Raw genomic sequence first — 18,772 nt, 5'->3', positions numbered from 1 at the left:
CGTCTCATATTGATACAACATTAAAGAAATAGAAAAAATATATTTTTTTCCTTGTGTTGAGAACTCTTAGGATTTATTCTCCAATATACTTGCATCTTGAAGCTATACCACCGGCTTCTAAGTTGCCGTGGCAGGAGAAATGACAGCATAAAAAACTCACACCTGCTGACCTGGAATTTTCTGGAATTGGCCTGAAATTGTCATACACCACTTACATTTGTTTCTAGAATCTACACTTTTTGCACAGAACTAGTCAGATGGTTAGTATTAAGCACAAGGAAGGCAAAGAAATGCAAAATGGCTATATGCGCAGGAAGAAGAAAACGACACAAGATTTGGTAAACACGTAGCATTATCTCTGCCCCATTTACCATAACATCCTTGTGCTCTTGTTTTACTGAATCCATGGGTTTTTAAAAAATCATTCTCTAGTGTAAAGAGATCAGGATGAGTTTTCTTCATTCATTTGAGTTAAGTTGTCTCCAAACTTAAGTTCTTCACCAGTCTCGTGCTGGTCTGTCTGTTTCCTTCCTTCTTCCCTCTCTTCCTCTTTCTTTACTTCTTTTATTCCCCTCCCTTGTTGTATATTTGCATAGTTGTCATGCTGGGGTTTTTTTTTTTTTTTTCATCTTAAGCAATTCTGTCCAGACCTTCTATTTTCTCTGATACAATATAGGGGACTTTTTTTTTTTTTTTTTACTTCTTTAACACTGTGTCTAAAAACAGTGTTTCTTCTCCAAATAATAGTTTGTGGTTGAGCATTTCATGTTATATTTTTAAAATAGGAATGAGGGAATGGTGGGAAGGGAAGAGTTTATCTGTGGTGCTAAGTAGGATTTGTTGGGCCATGTGATCCTTTGCTGTCTTCTGAGATTTTGTTAAAATGCTCATGCAGGATTCCAAGGACCCCAGGAGGATGTTCTCAGGTCTGGGACTCCTTCTTGTGATGTGCTCATTTGTTTGTCTATTGCTGCTATTTGTCAGACAGAAGAGCTAAGAGATAAAGACACCCACGTAGCTTGGTCCTCTCGAGTGGGTATTCGTGGCGGGTAGAGTAAGCATTCCTATGGTCTCTCTGCTCACTGACGGGGTTTGGGTAGAGGGTGGGATGAGAAGTCTAGCCTTACTGCGCTGCTCAGCCCTGCTCCAGAGTTTCCTGTCTCCTTGGCTACTAATATTTGAAGCGTATTTCATTAAGCTGTGGTTCCATCCTTGCCTCTTTGCCATTAATGCAGATCTGGGGGATGGTTTTCATGATTTCTTTTCTTTACGTATTAAGCAAGGGAAATTCTTAGATATGAATCTCATCTGTCATTTTTAACCTTTAATCCAATTTTGTAATTTTTTTCCATAGGTAATCGTCAAACTCATCTAAGTTTTCAAAGTGATGTGCGTACTTTAGTTCAGAGTTTTGTTATGATTTTTTAAAGTTCTGGACTGTATCTGTCGATTTAGCTCTGCTGTGTGGCCCCTTTGTCACTACTAATATTGTTTATTTTTGTTTCTTCTCTCTCTCTTTTTTTCCTTATCACTCCTGCTAAAGAGTTATCTAGCTTTTGACTTCAAAATAATAATAACAATAGAAATTCTACAAAAGTTGAAGACATGTTCTGTATTCTTAGTGAACTTTTAACAAAGGTTTGAACATTAGGAAATTCAGATTTAAATTTAATATTATTGACTAGAAGGTAAAATTGTAGTTTTAAGAATTAAGAAAGCTGGGGAGTTCCCTGGTGGTCTAGAGGTTAGCATTCGGTGCTTTCACTGCCGTGGCCCAGGTTCAGTCCCTGGTTGGGGAAGTGAGATCCCGCAAGCTGCGCGGTGCAGCCAAAAAAAAAAAAAAAAAAAAAAAAACTAAGAAAGCAATCAGGTAGGAGTAGTTTATTAACCTGCTTGGGCTGCCCTAACAAAGCACCACAGACTGGGTGGCTTAAACAACGTAAATTTCTTTTCTCTCAGTTCTGGAGACTGGAAGTCCAAGATCAAGGTTTCTTCCTCTCTCCTTGGCTTGTAGATGGCCATCTTCTCTCCCTGTGCCTTTACATGGTCTTCTTCTCTGTACCTGTCTGTGTTCAAATTTTCTCTTCTTATAAGGACACCACTTGTATTGGATTAGGGCCCCCTCTAATGACCTCATTTAACTTTAGTTAAATAACCCTATCTCCAGCTACAGTCACATGCTGAGACACTGGAAGTTAGGACTTCAACATATGAATTTTGGAGGGACACAATTAAGCCCATAACAAATAAATCAGGAGAGACTTTTGTAGTAGTTAGGATATAGGCTAAGAGATTCAAAAATATAGTGGCAAAAAATATGTTAGTTTTTCTCATGAAACAATCTAGAAGAATTAGGTGGTACAGGGCTTCTTCACTGTCATCCAGAGACCCAAGTCCCTCCTGGCTGTTGCCCCATCCTCTTCTAGAGAATTGGTCTCATCTCATGTCTAGAACTTGGTCGGCATTCAATGAGTGCTTCTGGAATAAAAGAAGGACTGAATGAATGACATGGTGTGTTCTGGCGCAAGGAAAGGACTAGCTTAAAGGAAGTAAGAATCTTGATAGAAATAAATAAGCAGAAAACATGATTAAATATATATGTCTGACCAGATTTGAGGAGGGCTTAAAAGCCAAATGATACTCCAATAAAGATGTTAAAAAAAAAAAAAATCCAAAGGGAACTCACAGGGTATTGGAATTAAAAGGGATGAAGCAAATTCAACTCACTCATTTTATACAAATGAGGAAACTGAGGCTCAAGAAAGTGAATTAATTTACCCACATGGCTAAGTCATGCTATCCAGGATTCTAATTCAATTCTTCTGATTCCAAGTTAAGGTTAATAGGAGGGATATGGATACTCTGTAGTTTTTTACATGGGAAGGACATGATGTATGCTGTGCTTTAGGAAAGCCAATTTTTATGGCTCTTAATGTGTCATTCATCGATGACTATCCATATACTCACTGTGGCTGACATTGACTTTGCTCACACAAAGGATAATTTCTGTCCTCTCGGTTGCTAACAGATCCCTGATCTTGTTCTGGTTGGTGGGAAAGAAAGAGATTCTTTGTTCTAGGAGACAGTTCCCTGCCCTGTGTGTGTGGTGGGGATGGTGATAGGGTGGCAGGGAATTAATCATGATTGTCCTAAGCCAATCATGTTAATTTCACTGCCCTTTGCCAATGATTGGTCTAACAGTTGACAGGTGACCCAGTCTGGCCAATGAGACATAAAGGAGATTTTGCTGGGTAGCTCCTGGGCGAGTTTTTCTCACCTAATAGATAGATAGGACCCAGCAAGGAGAAGACCTCTTTGCCCCACTCACTGCCTTGAATGTAGTTACATAAGTCACCTTGTAACCATAAAGCAACATCAGAGATGGCAGGGTAGACAGACTGAGACCGCCTGCCTGGGTACTTTGCAACATTGTGGAATTGCCACATCTGACCTGGAACTGCCTTCTCCAGACTAAGGAGTAATTGTTACTTTAATTAACTTTAGTCTTTATTGCTTAAGTCACTTGTAGTCAAGTATGCTGTTACTTGCAACCAAAAGCATGCCTAACTAGTGTATTCATTATATTTGCTTTTTAAACAAGCACTTAAATGCCTAAAAACATCCTTGCAGTTCCCAATAGTTTCTCAACAAGAAAGCACAAGATAAAATGCAGCACTGTACGTTCTAGAGGTGTGCCCGGGAGAGGGGCCTGGTTGACTGGTGTGCTCAGGGGAGACTTCACGGTACATGGGGCACTTAGACCAGGACGTGCACAGCAGGTGAGAGCTGAACAGGCAGGAGAGGGTGTCAGGTGCCTCAAGGAGAGGTAGCAGGTCCCAGCATGAGCCGACGATGACAAGTCTTTCACATGCCTTAGGGGACAGGATTGCAGTCTGCATTTAAACGCCTGCCGGAGTGTTACCAGCCTCCCAGATCCCACAGAAAGCTGTCCTCTCAGTCTTCCAGGAAACCCTGTGGATGGTGGTTAATGGAGCTGGGCACGTGAGGAGGTGGGAAGCTCTGCAGTGGAGAAGCACCTATATAGCCTTCTTTCACCCCAGATCTAGGCTGTGCTCTTCACTGGGTGGGGTCCGTGTCTTCCTACTATACCTTCCTCCTGAGACTGAGATCTTTATCTCCTTTTGTGGTCATTCTTAATTTTAGTATCAGGGGACCAGGCCAACGGTCAGGAAATTTCCTTCATGGCCCTAGAAGGTTCTCTTAAGCTAATGGTGCTCCTGGTGTCCTGTTGCAAACTTCCCAATTTCTAGGTGTGGTCAAGCTCCTCAAATCGCCTAACACTATCAGTGATGACAAATAACAAAAGCATGTTTTTCAAGTGATTCTTCATCTGTGAGGCATGACGCCATGGCTGTAGAGGGAAACCCGGTCTCTTGTATGCATGTGTCATTAACTGAGTCCTGTGGCCTTAGCTGGATGCATCACTTAGTACTTGAGGTTTTATTTTCTTCATTTATAAGGGGTGAATCACTGGGGCTTTTCTAAACTGAATTCATATAAGGAGTTGTTAATTATAGCCGCTGTTCTTTCTAGATACTGAAATCACAGGATTCCTTCTTCATCCTCCACCACCATTTTTACAGTGGGGGATTTTTAAGTCCAGAGAACAAATAAGCAAAGGCAAAAGCAAGCTGTAGCTTGCCTGCCAAGCAGGAGGAATGGTGGTCACAGGAGGGCCAGGCAGGCCAGCAGCCTTTTTTTTTTAAGTCCTTTACCTATGGATTCTTCCCGGTCCTTGAGTTCTGCCAGATCTTGTGGAATGACTGAACGGGGAGGGGGTGGGGAACATCCGGTGGGCTCGGGAGGGGACCACATCTGCTGTTACCGTATCTGAGCCTTTCGTGTGATCCTGATAACAGCCAATTTCAGCTCTGCTGATGGCAGGTAAAGGAAGCTTTTATCCACACGTGTGGAATGCTGCAGGGCGACCCTGGGCCCCCAAAGACCAGCTCCGTGGTGGTAGCGGCGATTAGTGGGGAAACTCAGGAAAGGAGATCTTGGGACAAGAGGAGGTTGGGGAGGCCTTCTCCAAGATGTGTCTCCCATTGCTGCCAACCTTCGTGGATCAAGGTTTTTGCCTGTTAAAGGAGCAGGTTTTCCTATATAAAGCTTAGGGTTTTCTACCGGAACTTCAGTAGCAGAGGCCCACGGAGAGAGGGGATGGGCAGCTGGACCAGGGCAGGGCGGAGAGGAAAGGGAACAGTGGAACCTGACGTATAAGCTGGTCCCTGCAGGGATGGCTATGAGATGCAACAATTACTCAGCAGACAGGCACCTGAGGCTGGGGCCAGGAACTGGAGGCTGTCAAAATTAGAGGACGCTTGAAATCAGACAGGAGGCAGGGTCTCAGACGATGCCCTAGGGTAAGGGGAAGTGGCTCTGTCCTCCAGGGACAAGGCTCGTACGTGTAGACAGTGTGGTGGGCCATTCGAGGCCCAGTCCCGTAGGAGACCTGGAACTTGAGGGCAGAAGTGTGGTCCACCCCCTGGGGGTAGGTAGGGGAGGACTAGTTAGGGAGGGTGCAGGGGGCATGCCAAAGAAACGTTACTAACGTCATAAGAGCTAACACTTACTCAGTGTTATAAATCAACTATTATAAATGCTTTTCTGGATTTCTCTTCTAATCCTCACAACAACCCATCAGTTCTGCTGATGTCCCAGGGTAAGGGACTGGGGCCCAAGGAGGTCAGGTGGGTTTGCTCAAGGTCATATATCCAGCAGGAGGCAGAGAGCCCCTGGCCGGCTGGCCCTAGAAGCTGCACACATCCCCCCAGACTAGCAGAAGTGCTTTGCTCTCTGCTTTACGTTGCTTTCTGAGTGCAGGTGACCTGCTCAAAGGTGGTGATCTTGACCCAACTGAGATCTGAGCTGACCTGCAGACAGATTCTTCCTTCCACCGAGTTACCAGATCGTTTCACGATGATCCAGGGGATGAAGCAATGGGTCTTTAGGAACCAGCTCTCTCCTCCCCTATGATAAGCTTGGCATTAACAGACCAGAAGAGCTGAGGGGACTCTGGGGGTGGGAGTGGAGTCTAAACCATAAGCCCAAGGAGGTCCTGCAGATTCAGGTTCATTGTGGGCAAAGCACATCACCTCTCTGCCTGTTTCCTTAAAGTAAGATCAAGCGGTTGGACGTGATCGTCTCTGAGGTTCATTTGTACATTCATATTTTATGATTCTATGTGTTATCTTCCCCAGTCAGTCTTCTGGAATCTTTGTTTTTCCAACCTTAGACACTTCTTCGTATGTTCCAGAAAAAATGTCTTGCAATATTGTCTTTCTGTTCCTAAATTGCCTAGGATGCTTGCCAACAAATCCTGTTTCATTTTGCTTTTTTTAAAAACTGATAGTTTTTAAGGTCTTTATATCATGAGATGATTAAGCATGGGTTTCTATCCTTCCCCCCTCAGTTTCATTTTCTTTAGTTAATGGTCACCCACAACAATTTCTAAATAAATACGATGGAGGAGAAAAGAGATTTTCAAAGCTTGTGCATTTCTCTCCTCTCCATCATATACAGCATATTTTCCTGGATTCTCCTTTTAAAAAATATTCCTGTTTCCTTTATTTTTCCTTGATCTTGTTTCTGCTTATCTGTGTTACTTCTGAATACAGCAGTACTTTTCAAGCCAAGTGTAGTTTTTAAACCATCAGTTTCCCTTGTGACTACTTTGCACCTATTCATACCTCTTATCAACGAACAATGGATTTGCTGGAAACTTGTCCTCTTGACTGTCAGTGAAACTGAAGCTCTGGTCACCAGGTAACGTTCACTGTACTCCTTCTCTCTCTAGCTTTACTTTTTTCTAGACTCAGAGCCTAAAATTTACTTTGGGTTGATAGTTTGCATTTTTCAGTTTTAGACTAGGAAAGAAAAATGTGTTTTATGAAGAAAACATTTCAAACATATACCTAAAAAGAAAGAAATATATATAAATTATATACCCATGATTCAGCTTCAACCTTATCAACATAGGGCCTATCTCGTTTCATCTTTACTACTTTTGGATAATTTTGAAGCACATCTCAGACATTTTATCACTTTATCTGTGATTACTTCAGGATGTGAAGAAAGGGAAGTCTATTTAAATAATAAACTATGTTTTTTATTAAATAACTATTAAACTATTATTTATTATTAAATTATTATTATTATTTGGCTGGGTTTAAAATTTCATCAAGAAAAACCACCCTAGTATTTGACTTGTTGCTTTGGACATTGATCTGTTTTATGTCCAAAACCAAGGTTTGTTTATCATATCTTGGCATCAACTTTTTTTCTCTTTCGGGGACAAACGGGGAGTATACTCCAAAATACAGAGACAATGATTCTGATACTTTTTATAGGTGTTCTGAAGAAATTTTTAGTATAAAATTATAGAAACAAAGTTATTTAGCAGTTTAACATTAGTGGAAAGCAGCTTATGATGTCATGTCTTTCTCAGAAGCAATGTTCTCAGTTTAGCCAGAACTTGATTTTATGGAATATTATTTTTTCAACAGAAAAAAAACCTCAAGCCACTTATTAAACTCAAGTCTTCCCTCCACAGTTGGATTAGGTGAGCTTGGGGGGTCTAACTTTCTTACAAAATGACATATTTGCTAGATTTTGCGTCTGATGTCAGATTTGCCAGTTTGCATCTTTGAAAAGTTCCTGCATTCTGGCTGACTGCTGGTTCAGATGGGCCTGTGGTCCAGGGCAGAGAGTGGCTGGGCTTCTCCCTGACTTCTGCTGCTGCTGATACGCATGAGAAGTACATCTGGGAGGAGTCTGGAAGAGATCAGGAAGGAAAGGGATGGTCTTTCACGGAAGCGGCCAGCAGACCTGCCCAGAGGCTGTGTCTGGGTATGGCGGAACTTTGCAAGAAGGAAGGGCTGAAGTTGGAGAGCTCTGCTGCTCACCCCTGCTTACTCAGACGTGGGAATCCAACTCATGGCATTTAATAAACTTCTTAGTCACAGCCCAGCCATTACATAAAACTCAGACGTTATGAGTATATAAATTTGGGTCCAGTGTTAGGGTACAGCAATCCGATGATGACTTTCTACTTCCTTAAAATGTCTGGCCCTGAGCCAGACGATCACTTTAAACCCTGTCTTGGCTCAAGGAGGAAAATAAAGTAGGCTGTTTTCAATTGCCCACTCACCTGAACCTGGCTGAAACCAACAAGTCCTTCCCCTCCTCTCCCACCAGCCTCCCCATCCCGGCAATGCTCATCGATCTTAGAGTCCTTCCTGGAACCTTGGGGCTCTCCTGGGCTCCTCTGTCTCCCTCACCTCGACCCCAGTGTTAATTTCTCTCTCCATCCCTTCTCCCAACTACTAACCAGAGCCACCTGCCCTCTTGCTCTCTCCTTCCCATCATTGTTCCAGTTCTATCCTATCGCCGCTGAATAGTTTGTTTCTTCCTAGATTTATTTAATAGTTTATTCCTTTCATTTGTCTTACTTCCCTTGAATCCCCTATATGCTAGTCTAACCATCCTAACCATCCTTTCCTAGGACTGGCGGGATGAAACACATTTAAATTTACCTACCAAGTAGTCAAGGTCCCTCAGCCTTACCTGCTGAAACTTGCCTCGCTGTTCCCTGACACCCTCCCTCCTCCACTGGCCGCCCCCTGCCCCTCACACGTCCCCCCACCCCCATAGCGGGCTGGTTTTGTTCCCTTTGCTCCTTGTCAGAATGCCCTCCCCTCTCTGCCCACACAAATCTGTTACTACCTTCAAAACCCTTTCCCAATTCAGTGAGGAACAGTTCCTTTTAGTACTCACAACTGTATCTTGTTCTTGCCGTAGAACTGTTTTAATTGCAGTAGAATTGTTTCCTCATGTTTCATGAAGTCTGGCCTTCTCAAATAAACGGTAAGGCTTTCTAGGGCAATAATTATATCTTCTATTCTACCGTCTTCAACAAGACTGGCCCAGAATTGCATATGGGTACAAAAAAAAAAAAAAACGTTTACTGAATGAGAGAATACATTTTCTGGATTATGCCGCATGACACAAAACTTCTTCCGATTGCTTAGCCAGGTCACTGTTGGACGAAGCTGGTGCAAGTCTCAAGTGAGGCAAGAATATTGACTCTGTGTGTGTGTGTGTGTGTGTGTGTGTGTGTGTGTGTATAAAAGGGGCTTGGAGGGAGGAGAGAAATGGCTACCGAGTGTGTGGATGTGCCTAACTGACTAAAAAACATTCCAATGTCAAATTAAATGCATTTGGGGATTATATATAATGGTGAAATTGAAATGTCCGGCAGTAGGATAACATTTTACAGCTATTAAATATAATAATTATGAAGGCTATATAGAAACACAGAGACTTAAAAGCACTCTCTAAGAAAATGACTAACATGAAATATACCAAAGAGATCTCGGTGGGTTTATAGAGACGATGGGGTTATGATTCATCCTCTCCCCATCTTTGCATCTGTCTAAAATGTTTTATAACTAAAAGTGTATTAAAAGTAATGTCATATTTTTTATAGGCTGAGATAAAATTAACCTTTGGCAAAAGTTATTAATTCTATTGATTAGATGACCCCTGTACAGACTTCCTTAGCCAGCTACTTTTTCTTTAGGTATTAGTCCCTTCTCTGTTTTGCTTCCTCTCCTGCCCCAATCTTCTCTAATTATCTCCATCTGGGCTTTTTTTAAAAAACTTTCCTAAAATACCTTGAATAAAACTCACCTGTCTTATTACTTCTTGCTAGGACCATCAATTATTCCTGAATAATGACATGGTAAATGGTGACCAGCTAATATGCAGCCTCCCATGGTGATGATGCATGACACATCACGCATCAGAGATAATGACACAAAGAATGCTTTGGTTTACTTAACGTCTGCTGATTCCTCTCTCCCTTCCTCCTTCCCTCCCTCCCTTCCTTCTTTCTTTCCTTCCGTCCTTCCTTTATTCATTTATTCAGCTCTGCCCTGGTCAGTGATTTTGATCATGACACAGAAGGCATATGTATCATATTTTTGGATAATCTGAAGCACGACATATAGAAAATGCACTGAATTTTCTCTATGCCGGAAAGATTTCAACAGGCCAGAGAGATGGACTAAATCAAACAAGAAATTTAATAAGAGTGGGTATAAGGGTCTGCAATTTGGGTCATCAAAAGCTGTGATTGTCCAGTATAGCCAGACCACAGCTCCTGTGAAAAAGCCTCAGGGCTTTTAACCAACAGCGAGTCCCACAAGCATCCAGGGTACAAAGTGGCCCACAGAAAGGGCTCCTTTGATCTTAGGCTGCAGTAACAGAAATATAGTATCCATGTCACAGTTCCTACGGAGGAGGGTGCAGGGCTAACCAACCAGGAGACCAGAGCTAGGAGACTCTGCCTCAGAAAGAAGCTGAAAGCCCGAATCAATCAAAACGAGATAAATGGCTGCAGCACCAACCTATGTGAGGAGCAGGTAGTCAGGGATGGAGTGAAGCACGTGGAGCCAAAACAAGAGGAGAGCGCATGTCCATGGGGGGCAGGCAAGGAACTCCAGCAGAACCTATCAGCCTCGGAGAAGTGGAACCGTGGGTGTGTCTGGCTGGTGAACTCAGCAGAGCTTGCCCAAGGAGGATTGTGAGCGTGGGCTACTCAGATCTAGGAGCCGGAACTGTCAAGCGGAGATGTGCTGGGAGCTGTTTTTTTCCATATAACACAGAAGGGTTTTATAATAAAAGTCATTTGGTTCTTGTAACCAACCATACATATTTATGCTATGCAGTGTGTAGCCGTGGAGTATAGTTGTTCTTTGCTCTGAAGCCACCTAACCCATGTGGGGACGAAGTCCTGATTGAGACCTGGTGACCGCAAGCTGATGGGCTCTACCCTTGGTCCACCGTAGGAAGATGAGGCCCTGGGTTCCCTCCTGTCTCTCACAGGAGACGCTCCCACACTGTTGCTCAGTCTTGAATATTAAAGCTGTTGGTTTTACCAACAGTGTGCCTCTGAATAGGGGCTAGAAAGAATCCTCGAGAGAATGTTTGTAGCTGATAACAAGAGAGAATGTCTGGTTTTGCAGGACATGAAACGTCCTTTTGTATGTGAGCAGGAAGCAAGCAGATAGTCTATTTCAATAGCTTTTTATACCCACCAGGCATGTTGAAATTGATCTTTTCCATCACTGTTATCTATAAAACCCCTTTCGTTAGTGATTTAGTTGGAAGGGTGCTGTAGCCCATTCTTGTTCAAAGGTATTATCTCTTTTTTTGGGGGGTGGGGGGTTGAGAACCATACCTTTACTTCCCATTAGTTAAGCTTAGATATTCATTTATCTAAATGCTAATATTTATCTGAGGTAAAATGAAATTCAGAACAAAACCTTGTGAGAACTTGTAGCATCTTGAGTTCTTTGTTAGGAGGCTAATGCAGCTAACAAAGTAAGAAGTAAAGAAATTGCTGACTATAATTAAAACCTGCAACTTTTCAAAAGAATAGTTGGGAATTTGTGGAAGACCACTCTTAATGCAGAATGATTTTGGTGTAAATTAAGTTAGATTCGACCAGGACTCTCTTAACCTTAAATAGTTGGGCAATATGCTAGTATTGTTTTTTTTCTTGAATTTTATTTATTTTAAAATTTTATTTATTTATCTTTGGCTGCATTGGGTCTTCCTTGCTGTGCGTGGGTTGCGGAGAGCGGGGGCTACTCTTCGTTGTGGTGCAGGGGCTTCTCATTGCGGTGGCTTCTCTTGCTGCAGAGCACTGGCTCTAGGTGCTCGGGCTTCAGTAGTTGTGGCACATGGGCTCAGTAGTTGTGGCTCACGAGCTCTAGAGCGCAGGCTCAGTAGTTGTGGCGCACGGGCTTGCTTGCTCCGCTGCATGTGGGATCTTCCCGGACCAGGGCTCAAACATGTGTCCCCTGCATGGGCAGGCGGATTCTTAGCTGCTGCGCCAGCACGGAAGTCCCTATACTATAGTATTGTTGATGGACGTCTGAGGTCATGAAGATCGTTTCAGCTATCCATCAGATACCCGTTGTGGCTTCACAAGTAAACTCGATGCAGAGTCATGTCTGACAGCCGGTATGTGAAGTGTTGTCTCTCAGATAGCATTTGAAGGGTTGTAGTAAACTTTTGTAGACTGTACTATGGACCGTTTTCCCCCAGGGTCAGCTAAGTGTCTCTCCTAAGAAGCGCTCCTGAGTTCTCAGATGGACCACCTCTTCTCTGTGCCCATCGTGAACCCAGGCTCCCTCCAGCACTGGGATCCTCACACTGTAATGTCGTGGCCTCTTTACCCGTCAACCTCCTCTCCAGATTCTAAGCCCCTTGGAAGACATCTTCCCATCACAGTGTTTTTGGCCCTAACACAACGCCTGGCTCTGTCAGGGGCTGCAGAAGGGCGATGCTGACAGCCGCTTCTTGGGAGAGAGCATGGGAGCGACAGGCAGCTCTGAAGTGAGGCAGGGGGGACACCTCGGCTCTGCGGGTGTGTCCCAGGCTGTGACCGAGGCTGGGGGACCAGTTGTGAGTAAGATCCGCTGTTAGGCTGTAACCCTGAGATACGTAATTAACTAACTGTTCACGCAATGGTGCTGCGGATTTGAAGGAATCAAGCTTGGGCGTAGGAGCCCCAGAAAAGGTGGAGAAGGCAGCAGGCGCGCAAAGGCTCCGCGTGGTCTCACTCTCCTCGGAGCCGCGTGGGGCTGCCACTCCCGAGCCCCAGCGCCAGGTGGGCGTATGCGCTGTTCCTGCGTGGGGCTCCCAGCGGCGGGGACCTGTCCTGGCCCTGCCGCTCAGAGGTGTGGCAACTCCGGGTTGCCTAACCTTCCCCGGCGGGAGGCAGTCCAGTCCTTCAGGAAGAGTCGCTGGCCCAGCGTTTAGGAGCCATCACGTTCCTTTTAATCGTGGCCATCTGGCAGTTTGCAGTAGAACTATTTTTCAAACCAGCGGTATTTACAGGGACAAGACTGCGCTGCTCCGTGGAGCCTAGGACGGTATCAGCCTTTGAGGTAATGGAAACATAATTGGGGAACGAGGTGGAATTAGTGTCATCGCAGATGATCTAGTGCCTCACGTTAATTTCCCCGGGTTCTGTTCGAAGGGCAGTGGAGTCACTCATCTTGCGTAGCAAGCAGCCATAAGAAGGATTCTTTTCGAGCATTTAGGAAATAAAGTTCAAGTGCTCGGCCTTTATAAGTTGCAGGAGCAGCTTCACGTCCCAGCTTTTTAAAAGGTATCATGATGTTATTGCTTGTTTTGCTTCTAGGAAGCCGAGGGTTTAGGAAATGACTTGGGCGGGTGCATCTGTGAGGTCGAAAAAGACACAGACGCGCTCCCCAGGGACCCGAGCGGCTTCGCTGTCTTCCCGAAGGTGCCAGCCAAGCGTCCGGTCCCCGCGGGCGCTCCTGGCGCAGTCCCCTGTGCCGAGGGTGTCCGGCGCCTTCCTAGACGTCTGGGGACAGTTGGGAGAGTCGCGGGGCGGCGGGACAGCGCGGGAAGAGCAAGGAAGGGGGGGAGGGAGCCGGCCTGCGCCTCGCCCCTCCGTGCCAAGGACACCGTCGCGGAGGCGCGGCCAGCTTCCCAGGGTCGGACTTTCCGCCCCGGGGGCCGGGCGGTGGAGGTCCAGCCCTGTCCCCCTTCCCAGCTTCGGGCGGCCCCCAGGGCTGAGTAAGCCGGGCGGAGAGAGCCTGCAGGGATTTCCTGAGAGCTCAGGGAAGGAGGAGGGGACCGGGACGGGAGCCGGCAGCAAGGACCCTGAACCTGCCCGGCGGCGCCCCGGGGCCGCGCCGCCCGCGCCGCCCGCGCCTCCCCACGCGCGCTCCCTCCCCGCCCCCGCGCCCGGCGGCCCCCGCCCCCTCCCGAGCCGTAGGGAATCAGGTCCCGGAGGAAGAGGGTAGGTGGGGAGGCGGATGAGGGGTGGGGGACCCCTTGACGTCACTGGAAGGAGGTGCCGGGGTAGGAAGTGGGCTGGGGAAAGGTTATAAATCGCCCCCGCCCTCGGCTCGTCTTAATCGAGGTCCGCTGGAGGCTCGGAGCGCGCGGGCTCAGCTCTCCTCGCGGCTCCTCCCCGGCGGCGGCGGCGGCGGCGGCGGCGGCGGCTCGGAGCGGGCTCCGGGGCTGGGACGCAACGGCCGGAGGACGCCGGGCTGCGAGGATTACCGGGGGAAGTGGCTGTGTCTCGGCTGGAGCCGCGGAGAGGGGCGCCCGGGGCGGAGGGCCGGAGCGAGAGGAGACAGGCTCGGGCGGCTGCGGCGGGCGCCCGCGAGGAGCGCGGGCACCGGACGAGCAGGCCGCGTCGCGCTCACCATGGTCAGCTGCTGGGACACCGGGGTCCTGCTCTGCGCGCTGCTCGGCGGTCTGCTTCTCACAGGTGAGGCGCGGCCGCGGCCGGAGGCCGGCGCGGGGCTGGCGGGGGCAGGGGCGCAGCCCGGGGGGCCGGGTGCGCGCGGGGAGCGAGCTCGGAGGGAACCGGGGACACCAGTTGCAGTGGACACGCCTGGGGCCGTGACGCCCTTTCTCCTCCGCCGGGCGGTCGGGCTGGGCGCCCCGGAGAGCAGCTGGCTGGGGTCCGCGAGCATCGCCGCGCTCGGGTCCGCGCTGGGGCTGCCCCTTGCGGCTGGAGTCGCTGATCCTCGCTGCCTGGCGGCCTCCCCCAAGCCGGGGCCCCCCACCCAGGTTCTGGGCTCGGGAAGTGCCGCGCACCCGGACCTGCCTGACCCCCGGAGCCTGCTCTCAGGTGGCCTGGCCGGGTCTGCGAGGCCCCCGGATCAGCGGCTCCTAGGACGCCCGCGTGGCTGCCCGGGGGCTGGGCTGAGGCCCGGCCTTGGCGATGTCGGGCACGGGCCGCGACGTCGCGCCTCCCGAGGGAAGGAGGTGAGACCCTTAGGAAGGGATCGCGTGCCTGGCGGGAGCACACAGATCCCTGAAGATGGCAAGAGCTGGTATCCTTCGACCCACTCTGGGCCCCCGAGCTCGCGTGTCCGGGGAACGTTCCCCCAGCGTCCTCTCCTCCCTCCCCCCCGCTTCCCACTCGCCGGCCACTGGGCCTGAGCGCTGGGCGCGCATCCATCCGAGTGGAGCCTCTGCCACGGGTCCAGCCCAGGTCGCCGACCTGAGTGACCTTGACCGACGAGGGCAGTCGAGGACCCAAATCCCGTTAAGTTTCAGAATTGCAAGCCTAGCCTTTTAAGTTCCGAGAGAAGAAAGGGCAAATGATTTGGACCAAAAGGTGCGGTTTGAGGAATCGGTGAGGTGCGCGCCTTTGCTGGGCGTTAGGGACACTGGCGGCAGAACCTTCAGGGACCAGTAGGTTGTACCTGGTTAGTGTGGCGGTGGCCTCCCCGAGGCGCCAAAACCCGAGGGCATTTAGGGACTCGGACTTGCCTTTTCTTCTCAGCGGGGCTCAGTGGCCAAGCCCCCTGGTTTAGTCCCCCTGGGCGCAGAGAGCCCGATTTTGGAGCGCCTGTCTCTTAAGCGTCGTGGAGGAAAGGTAAAATATGAAATAAAATACAGTAACATAGGTTATTGCAAAGATCCCTGGGTAGGAAAGTCCGTAGGGTTGAGCATATTTTTTTTTAAATGCTTGTTAAACTCGAAAGGCAGTAACAAATATTCCTTCTCAGTGGGAAGACTAATTAAACCACCTGTTTCTTAATAACAAGTAATAGTTCCACTTGGATGAAGCTGTTAAACCGAGAGGCAAGGCGAATTCGTACTAAATTGGAGAGAACTCGCTCTAAGTTGGAAATGTTGCTAAAATAACTATATGAAGTGAAGTACTGCTTTTCTGTTTTAAAACTACATCTTGGGGTTTGAAAAGTCATGTGTTTTGAAATACAATTGCTTGGAGCATTTAAGTAACTTGCTGAAGTCCATCGTCTATTATGTAAAAGTAAATAAATCTAGGTAAATTACTGTGAATCCAAAACATGGAGGGGAAAGTATATGCTTTATTGGATTTTCTGCTTCACACATAGACATCTTTATTTTGTTTCAAAAACTAGCAAAGTATAGTTCTGTTCCTGGTTAAAAGCAACTTAGATCCGTGGCAGCTTTTCAGAAACGCGAGTGAGATCCTCTTATGATTGCTCTTAGATTTTACTTAAATGAGGCAGAAATCTTGGAACTCTTGTGATTTCTTAAAAAATGCTTTACATATGTGTTATAGGGGGAAAGCAAGACAAACATTGGCAAGGTGAGAACCTCTTCACCTGCCGGTTTAGGGAATGTTCTATCAGCTGTTGGGGTTTGTAATCGCCAATCTAAACCACAGGCTTCTCCCGCGGGTTAACAGCTGCGTCACAGTAAAACAATCAGGTACCTGCTTTCTAAGCTGCATCAGCGCTTTCAAACTGAACGAGGGGCTGCATGTCTGGGGAGTGGTGTCTAGATAGGGGCCAAGTTTCTGCCCTGTGGATTTATGAGGAGTCCAGCTTGCACCCATCACGGGCCAGCTCTGCTCACTGTTGGGTGCTATATAATTTTATGAGTTATTAATATTACGTGTGCGTTCACTGAGGTATAAAATAATCAGAGGTTCAGTAATACAAAAAGATAATACCTTTCCCCGCAAAGAGTATATTTACCTTCTTCTAAATATCCTGGGAAATAAAAACACTCCCAATATTCGCGTGCTTCCAAGTCCTCTATGTTGCAGTCTCTTCCTCTTAAAAGGATACTAGTCTTCCTTTCTCCAGCTCAAAGTCTCGTTTTCTTATTTTAAGGCAGCACACCCTTGATGAAAGCCACAGACCCTTTTTGTCTGCCCCCCTTTTTCTAGAGTTTTTGAGCAGCTGACATGTACAGTTTGCTATAGCTAATCGGAAGTGCTTCACTTGCAAATTTTGTGAGTGGAGTTAATTAATGATATAAAGTTAAATCAAAAGTGTACATGACAATGATCCCCATTTCCAAAATGAATGTACTAAATCTCTCAAAATCAAGCTAATTTCGCATAACAGTTTGTCTTTTCTCCAAGGTTTATAAAGCCACACTTTGGGTTGTGTTTTTCCGGAACTGTACGTTTGAAATGTTAATTCCGTAGCACGTTTGGTGGTCCACCTAGTTTTCCAAATGATGGATCACACTGCAGATAAATTGTAGGTGGTCACCTACTCTAGTTCCTCAATATTTTGACCTTATTTATTTATTAAGTTTTTTCTGTCCCTGTTGAAAATTCTGTAATAGGCTATCCAGTTTCTTTTCTAGGGAGCACTAAGTGGGTTTTGTGTTTTCACATGTAAAATTAAGACATTAGAATAGATGGTTATTTCTAGGGGCCTTTCCCAGCTCTAAAATTCAATGAATGATTCCAAGAAACAGACTGAACACAGTGTCTGTTTTTCTCCCTCCCTCAACTTCATTTGCCTATAGAATGGGTGATCAGCCCTGTGATGCCAGAGCTGGGGCTGAAGGGGTGAGCTGGCTTTCCCCTGCTGTCAGTAATCACGGTGGATTTTCTTTTTCACTAGTGCAACACACCTAATTCCAACCGATTAGCTTGCTCTTTGTCGGGTTGCAAGAACTAAGCTGTTAGAGGATGCCCAAGCCAGGACGAATCATGATCTTGGGCTTTTTTTTTTTTTTTTTTTTTTTTTAACTAACAGAATGTGTAACTCTATGAAATAGACTCTATTTCATAACTCTAGTTCCATGATCTTTTCTAAGGAGACCGGTCATTTAAAACTCATATGTATTTCTTGTTTTTTTCAATTAATGCTTACTAGTTGCAAATAATACTTATTTGCTCGCCAAGTAACTTAAGTCTAAAAGAGTTTCCAATTTCCACAAGAATACTAAACCTCTTATTTAAACTGGAACTTATTTTATATGACTTTTTAGAACAGACCAAATAATCACTTTGTTTTTACCAAAACTATTTAGATATTTTAAATCTCCTTTGAATGTATATAATAGAGAAGTTGAAAATGATATATCGCCTCCCAAAATGGTTTTATATCCACCAAAAAAAAAAGGTAGTATCCTTGAGGAAGGTTACCCAGTAGATCACCAAGTTATGACTGATGTTTACTCTGGCTTGAGAATTCTGCAAAGCAAGACCAAATAACAGAGTAAATAGCTTCTGTAGTGCTTTAAATTGAGATGTGCATGCGAGTGAGTGTGAGGGTGGAGAGTGAGGGAAGTTCTCTTGGCACCCGGGTGTTAAACGCAGAGCTTGCTGGTGTTAGGGTCTTGGTTCAATTGCACGGTCAGGAGTTTGTTGGATAGCAAGTGAATATCATAATTTTTCAGAGCATTTGTCATTGTGGCTAGAGGAGGAAGGACATTTGAAATAACACCAGGCTTAATTTTTAAGTAAAAATATGTCATTAGCAACGGTTAAAAGCATTAAAAGCATTGGTTGCATTTGGTTGAAAACGATCTGCAAGAACAGTCCATTCCCATTGGGCTCAGTACACTGGGGAAGCTTGTAAGGAATGACAAGAGCTCCTGCCAGATGCTTTCCAGGATCTTTGTTGATTCCTCACACACTTGGGTGCCTTGGAAATTGCATGCTGCTGATTACAGTACTGGATTTTATACCAGATTGAGGAAGGGGAAGGAAACGGGAGGAATGGGGGGTGATGGAGGGAGGGCTTGAAAAGAAAGCTTCTGGTTTTAGTATCTGGGACTGCAGGGGGGTTTCATTAAGGAAATGGTTCCATTGAGTCTGCTGACGATAGTGGACTAGATTTCCTGCATTGCTGCTGGGGCGGATGTCGGGGGATGTCAAGAATTCCTGGGGATTTCCCATCAGTCTTGGTAAAGCTGGATGCCTAAGAGCCATGTCTGATTATTGCTC

At 46.3% G+C, this 18,772-nt stretch overlaps 1 protein-coding gene across 5 annotated transcripts in view; it reads left to right on the top strand.

The window, feature by feature from the left end:
- Positions 1-13,449: 13,449 nt before the first annotated feature.
- Positions 13,450-18,772, top strand: part of FLT1 (fms related receptor tyrosine kinase 1) — a 173,632-nt gene continuing 168,309 nt past the window's right edge. For 2 of the 5 annotated variants that reach the window (XM_082365015.1, XM_082365014.1), the window contains exon 1: positions 13,454-14,341. In XM_082365015.1, coding sequence (XP_082221141.1) covers positions 14,278-14,341 — 64 coding nt within the window. In that variant the 5' untranslated portion in view covers positions 13,454-14,277. Of the gene's footprint in view, positions 14,342-18,772 lie in introns of all 5 variants that reach the window. The other 3 variants (XM_082365016.1, XM_082365018.1, XM_082365019.1) reach the window with 3 other exon arrangements.

Source organism: Balaenoptera borealis, assembly GCF_965194805.1.
Source record: "Balaenoptera borealis genome assembly, chromosome: 18".
NCBI lineage: Eukaryota > Metazoa > Chordata > Mammalia > Artiodactyla > Balaenopteridae > Balaenoptera > Balaenoptera borealis.
This window is presented reverse-complemented; position numbering and strand designations above follow the sequence as displayed.